General features: G+C 39.5%; 1 protein-coding gene across 1 annotated transcript; it reads left to right on the top strand.

Moving 5' to 3' along the window:
• Positions 1–735: 735 nt before the first annotated feature.
• LOC131034817 (uncharacterized) lies at positions 736–1,233 on the top strand. Its single transcript, XM_057966414.1, has one exon. It carries the CDS (start codon positions 736–738, stop codon positions 1,231–1,233), a length of 498 nt encoding a protein of 165 aa, XP_057822397.1.
• Positions 1,234–6,989: the final 5,756 nt, after the last annotated feature.

Below are 6,989 nucleotides of genomic sequence, written 5' to 3'. Positions count from 1 at the left end.
TGATAGTGACATTTCATAATCTTATGTACAAAGTAATAGAGGATTATGTGGATGAAATATTGTGCAAATACAAAACAAGAGCAGAACATCTAGAAATCCTTGAGCAGATATTTGAGCATTTTACTAAATACAAGTTGCGTCTCAACCCTAAAAAGTGTGTGTTTGGGATTACGTCAAGGAAACTTCTAGGATTCATCATTTTCTGACGCAACATTAAGGCTGATCCCAAGGAAGTTAAAGCAATAATGGAAATGCCTTCTCCTAGAACATTACAGAATCTGTGCAGTCTACAATAAAAATTACAATCTATCAGGCAATTCATCGCACAGTTAGCAACTAAATGTCAACCTTCCACTCATCTACTCAAGAAAGGTGTCGAGTTTAAGTGGGATATCCAGTCTCAACAAGCTTTTGATAAGATCAAAGAATATCTAGCTGATCCACCAGTCCTAATGTCGCCAATTCCATGTCATCCTTTGATTTTATACATTTTCATAACTATAACAACAGTGGGGTCATTACTTGCACAACTTGATGTTGAAGGCAAGGAAAGAGAAGTTTATTACATCAGTCGCACAGTAGTGGACTATGAGCTTAATTATTCTCCAATGGAAAAAGAATGCCTAGTTGTCGTCTTTTGTTCTCAGAAATTACGACACTACATGCTAAGTCATACAGTGAAGCTCATTTGTAAAATTGATCCTCTTAAATATCTACTTTCCAATAATAGGATGTATGGCGAAGTGGGTCATGTTTCTCAGCAAGTTTGATATTCAGTATGTGGATCAAAAAGCTATCAAAGGGCAGGTCATCATCGATCAGTTAGCAGAAATACCATTAGTTGATGCATATCCGCACATAACAAAATTCCTTGATGAATATGTATGCACAATCAGTGCACAACCTCCCTGGAAGTTATTCTTTGATGGTTCACGTACTCAAAAAGGAGCTAGGGCAGGATTCCTATTTGTAACACCCCAGGGAGATCTAATTCCAAAATCTTTCAAGTTGACATTTCTATGCACTAATAATACTGCTGAGTATGAAGCCTTAATCACTGGATTGAAGACAACTATCCAATGGAATATAAAAGATCTTTTGGTTTATGAAGATTCACAACTTGTCATCCGACAAACTAATGATGAATACAAGACTAAAGATGATAAACTTCTACCTTACAAAAGGATGGTTGATGACCTTAAGAGTAATTTTCAGAAATTCATCTTTGATTAGGTTCCACAAGCTCATAATAAGGCAACTGATGCAATGGCCACCATTGGATCCCTCTTGGATATTAGATCAGATAGTTCGAGATATAAATTCTTAGTTGAACAATTTCTACAATCAACATTTCAGACATCGCACATAGACATGGTGTGCAACATTGTTGGACCCCAATCACCCTGGTACTGCGACATCCATACCTATCTCAAAGATAGTACCCTCCCTGAAAACATATCTCGTAATGACCATCAAAATCTTATCCGTCGTTGTGCCCAATTCATCCTTATAGGAGACAATTTATATCATCGCAACCATCATGACATACTTCTTGGTGTTTCAATTCGAACGAAGCTAAACTTGTGATGCAAGAAGTGCACACCGGTACTTGTGGCACTCACACGAGTGGATATGTTATGGCTAAACAACTCTTACATGTTGGATATTATTGGCCCACCATGGAACATGATTGTTGTGACTGTCAAGAAATGTGTACCCTATCAGCAACACGGGGATTTGGTTCATGTTCCTGTTACCAAAATTTTGCACATGCCAAATTTGGTGCCCTAATGAAGCCTTGCATTCATTTTGAAAAGGTCCAATTCATGAGCAAAAAATCAGAAATACACATTTTTTCTCTAACTTGTTTGCTTCATGTGCAGATACAGGAGAAGCAATGCAACATGTGGGTTAAAATGGGCCCCCGAAGGGGTTGAGCTCAGCATACTAATTTAAGAATGCCAAAATATTCCTGCCACCTGATCAAGTAGCAACAAAGAAGGACTCAGAGGTTTTCAAGCATCAAGCTCAGAGATTTTCATGACAAATGCTCAAGTGCAGGTCACATATAATAGCAGGGGCCGTGAAAAGCACCTATCCCACATTGGTAGTGGGAAGGAGTTCTTTAGCATTTAAATGTAAAGCCACACACATATCAAGCGTCAAAAGCTTGAAAGATTTTGGCAAGAGGCAACTCATGGCCTGGTGGACCTCGTGTGCATGCATCTCAAGGCATCCTAATTTTGTGACCGATTGGCGGGAAGAGACTAAAGAGCGAGCAAGTAGAAGGAAGATCAACGGTAGTCCGAAAGATCTAAGGGCTATCGATATACCGCTATAGAAAGAAGTTCGCCAGTTACCTCCGCGACTTGGCGACAAAGCACATGCAAAAAAGTTGAGCAACTAAGGTGCTAAAGATTGAGCAGTTTGAGGGCAGATCAACGGTCGTCGCTATACCATATGATGAAGATGCTCAATGATTATCCCCTGCAACATAGCGACTAATGATGTGCAAGTAGAGGTGGTCGTCTAGGTGGGCTAAGAACGAATGAGGATGCGCCATGGGATAGAGAGTACTTAGTGACAAGGTGGGTCTAGTCCAGATGGCAGACAAAGTGGACCCTGAGCAAATCAGAGGCTGACATGTGGCAAAAGTCTACAGACGAGCGGATGTCTATATTTTTTAAGTCAACTTTGAATTTGAACTTTGAATCGGTTCAAAGTGGTTCAATGGTTCAAAGTAGTTCAAAGTGGTTCAATGGTTCAAAGTTCATTATCGTCGCTCATTCCCGTGGGCCCAGGTTGAAGAAAGCAAACAAGCAAAGATAAAAGCAAACAGTGGGGCCCACTAGAAAGTAAACAAAAATTTAATGCAAGTGGCCATGGTTCATGCAGGTGATCCAGTGGCTGGCAATTAAAAATTGCACGGTGGACTCAGAACTGGTTGTTTGAATGGTGAAAAGCCCGCCAAGCAAGGAGATTAATTTCTGCATGAAAGATTAATGCAAATGCTTATTGATTGTCTGAACATGCAAGTGTTACATACCGTTGGAAAGCTCGCGAAACAGAGAGATGCATTTTTTCAACTATTTTTAACAGAAGTTTCAACATGAAGAGCAGTTGCCAGGGAATGCATAAGATTTTTTTAGTGGGATTTCTTTTCTGTACAGTTACAATTTAGTTCATCATGCAACTTTCACATGGGGATAGCTATTTTTCGCATCTAGACATGCAGAGTTTTTAAACAGGAGGCTCATTTTTTCAATGGAGCTATTCAGGGTGAGACTAGCAATTCTACATTCAGTAGTGAGGGTTTCTCTTCATGCAGGATCAGTGGTAGTCCTTTTGAGCAGTAAAGATTATTATTTTACAGTATTATGCATGAGTTTTTATGCCATTTTGGGGCAGATTCGCCCAAGGCTTTTCTCATACAATCATTTTAGGGTTTTGAAGGGGATTCATTATAATTTCTATATATTCCTTCTCTCCTTTTTTCCCTCTGGTTCTTTGTTTTTTGCATACACATTTTTGCAAAAAAGCATTGTAGCTCAGCAGTATTTGAGTTTTGTAAAAACAACACTCCTTTATTTTTCAGTAATATAGCAACAAATTTCCTTCTTGGTACTTCTTGTATTATCTAGTGAATGAATGATATGATATTTTCCTGTGATTTTTATCCTCTAATTTATCTCATTCACTCAATTTGTGGTGCAAGGAGATACGTGTTAGTTGTAGGTTCTAGTTTGTGTTAGTGACTTTAATTGCTTGAAGTTGTGAAAACTTGTTGTTTTCCTTCATGCATGCATTAAATTCATCCCTTTCTAGGAAATGTTTATGCATCTACATGTTCAGCCGAGTTGTGAAGTTATCAAGGTTATTTGTTGAAGGTTTTGTGAGTTAAGCAGGTTGCAGATCTCAGATAAGATATTTGGTGCATCACCTTCATTAGAATAGTTTTTCATTACATGCAAGCTTTCTATCCCTTTCTATACCTTTTCTTATCAAAAGTATTTACAAGAGATTCACCAAACAGGAAGTCAACCCAATCTCTGGAAATTTACCTTCACTGTGAGCAACCCACAAGCTCGAAGGTGTTTCCATGTTTCATAGGATTGCTTGTTTTCAAACTTAGCATCACGGGTGCAATCCTCAGTGACAATAGTTCCAGCATAGTATTTGTGACCTATTGAAATACCATGGCCTTTCCTTGATCTCGTTGGTAAGATCCATCCTCCTTCCTCATATGGACACAAGTTTATCATTGCAGCAACTGAATATTTCACCAAGTGGGTGGAAGCCATTCCCCTCACCCCTACTATGGGTGTCCAAGTGTCCAAGTTCATCCTATATTATATCATTTGTCATTATGGGATTCCCTCCACCATCATTACTAACAATGGAACCCCATTCAAGAACCAACACATGTGTGATCTCTGCTCTACATTCCACATCCAATATTGTTGGTGTACACCATACTACCCCCAGGGAAATGACCAAGCCGAGGCAACTAACAAAACATTGCTTTGTATCCTCAAGAAAGTTGTCAATGAAACTGGTCATGACTGGCACCTCAATCTTAATCCTACCCTCTAGGCTTATCAAACCAACATTCGAATTCCTACTGGAGCCACCCCCTATTCCCTTATATATGGTGTTAAAGCGGTCTTACCAATTGAGGTCAAATTACCATCACTGCGCATTTCCTTGAAGGATTTTGTTTCTGATGAATATTATAGAGTGGCAAGACTAGCATAGCTAGATCTTCTTTACGAACAACGTAAAAAATCCTATGACCATCTGCAAATATATCAGATTCACCGTAAGAGACAATATTAGAAGGAAGTCCACCATGATGAGTTTGAAGTGGGTGATCTAGTCCTAAGAGAAAACCCACTCAATCAGCAAGACCGATAAAAGAAAGGAAAGTTTGAAGCAAACTGGCTTGGTCCATATGTGATCACAACAAAATATGGTTCAAGTACATACCAGTTATCCACTCTATAATGGGAGACACTCAATGATCCCCTTAACATTCTACACCTAAATAAATTCTATGCGTAGTTTGTGGCAATGTACCTCAGATTTTTGAAAATCAAAAAATACCAAAAAATTCAAAAAAATCAGAAAATTCCAAAAAAAATAAATTCATCCTCTCGTGAAGACCACTTCTTTTGGCGCCTAGGGCATGTATATATGGTGAAAAATTGAAAACAAAAATCATATGTACCAAAGAGAAGTTTCATTATCTTTTGGCCCTTCTTTTAACCCTTCTTGGTGCGGTATCTATCGCTACCCGCCATCATCTCTCTTTCCCTGCACGGTATCGCACGTTACCCACATCCCATTCCATCACATCCCATCCATCTTCATCACCTTCATCTCCTTTAGGTGCGGTATCCCATGATACACATATCTCCTTTCGCCTCCATCCTTGTCACTTGTACATAATACTTGTAAGTATCTTGTTCGTGCTTGGTCCTATGTGCATAGGTGGATCTTTCGTTGTTCATAGGTTGTCTTGTATATAGGGTTTTCACTATACATAGTTTGTTGGTTCCTTGTCTCGCTTGGCAATATCTTTTCCTCTTGGTTATCTCTTCAGCAAGATTGTTTAGTATCTAGATCCTCGCATGTCTCCCGGGTCCTTTTGTCAGTCCTTGTTTTATTTGTCATCCCCCTAGGTCTTGTCTTGAGATATCTCTCTCTCATGTCTACAACACCTATCGTTAGTCTGTGTAGGATGTATCCTTCCTCTATTTAGATAACTTTATCAATCTTCATCCATCCGTCGGCATGTCAACAAAAGACATATGTGACACCTTGTATTGATTATCTTATTTTATCTTTCAAAGCTTCCTGAATCCTGTTTCCTCTTGGTCGCCATGATCTTTTATATCATGGTACACTAGGAATAATAGGGCTCAGGAGGAGATCTTGTTGCTCTTTGGTTTTTGTCTGGTGTGTCTTTCTGGTATGTCCCTTTGTTGTTCCCTTATGAGGTCTTTGTTATCTCATATCTTCTACTTGTGGTCATTCTAGCATCATTTCCTACAGGGTCTCTGTAACTCTATGTGATGTTGGATTGGCCTGCGTGTCTGTGCATACATGTTAGTCCATGCATTGGTTTTTAAATTCCACCCTGGTTCTCTATACCTTAGTTGACTCATAGACAATGCTAAATCAAAATAAGTTCTCACTAAATAGTGTCCCATTTTACACGGATGTTCGCGCTCCATGATTTTCCTTCACCTTCATTGCATCTCCTTTTGCATTCATTCCCTCCCTTCCTCCTTGGAATGTGTCCATTTTCCCTCACATATTTTTTGGTTTTGGAATCCTACCTTGTGGTCTTCCATCCGATGACGCCTCACACTCTGCACCATGTCCGTTCGGTGGCTCGGTAGTGTTGCCTCTGCCATCTTGTCCTCGCCATCTATGAGCTCCAAATGCACTAAAAAACAATAGAATTTTCTCTCAGAGCTCAATTTTCTCACCATGGACATGCACAAATGAGCATTCTTAGGGCCCTGTTTGACCATATAAGGTGATTTTATGCCTCATTTTGATCGTCTTGAGCCCTCCTGGACTGTTTTTAGCATATCTCCTTCCTCGGACCTCCTTTTTTGGGTGTCATATTTGCCTTCTGCTTCCGTTTCTCGTCCCCTTTCTCTCTGTCCACTGGGCACTATTTCTTTTGAGATGCTTCTCGAGCTCTCGTTTTCCCGTGCACCCTCTCAAGGGGGTACCCCTTCCCTCATCATTCGTTCCTAGTCGAGCCTAGGGCATTTTTTCGCTTCCTCGCTCTCAGGTGTTCTATTTTTTCTTCGCATCGACACTATTTTAGTGCCACCACGAAGAGAAGAAAAATGTAGACACCTAAATTTGACTAATTAATTTAATCAAATTTAAATTCCTATTTTTCCAATTAATTAATCTCCCAAACCCCTGTCTTCCAAATAATTAATTCATAATTAATTAATCCCCAATTC

Source organism: Cryptomeria japonica, chromosome 3 (assembly GCF_030272615.1).
Source record: "Cryptomeria japonica chromosome 3, Sugi_1.0, whole genome shotgun sequence".
Taxonomy (NCBI): domain Eukaryota; kingdom Viridiplantae; phylum Streptophyta; class Pinopsida; order Cupressales; family Cupressaceae; genus Cryptomeria; species Cryptomeria japonica.
This window is presented reverse-complemented; position numbering and strand designations above follow the sequence as displayed.

Excerpts from the sequence above, each read along its gene's own strand:
- LOC131034817 (XM_057966414.1), top strand. The coding sequence starts at position 736 with ATGGCGAAGTGGGTCATGTTTCTCAGCAAGTTTGATATTCAGTATGTG.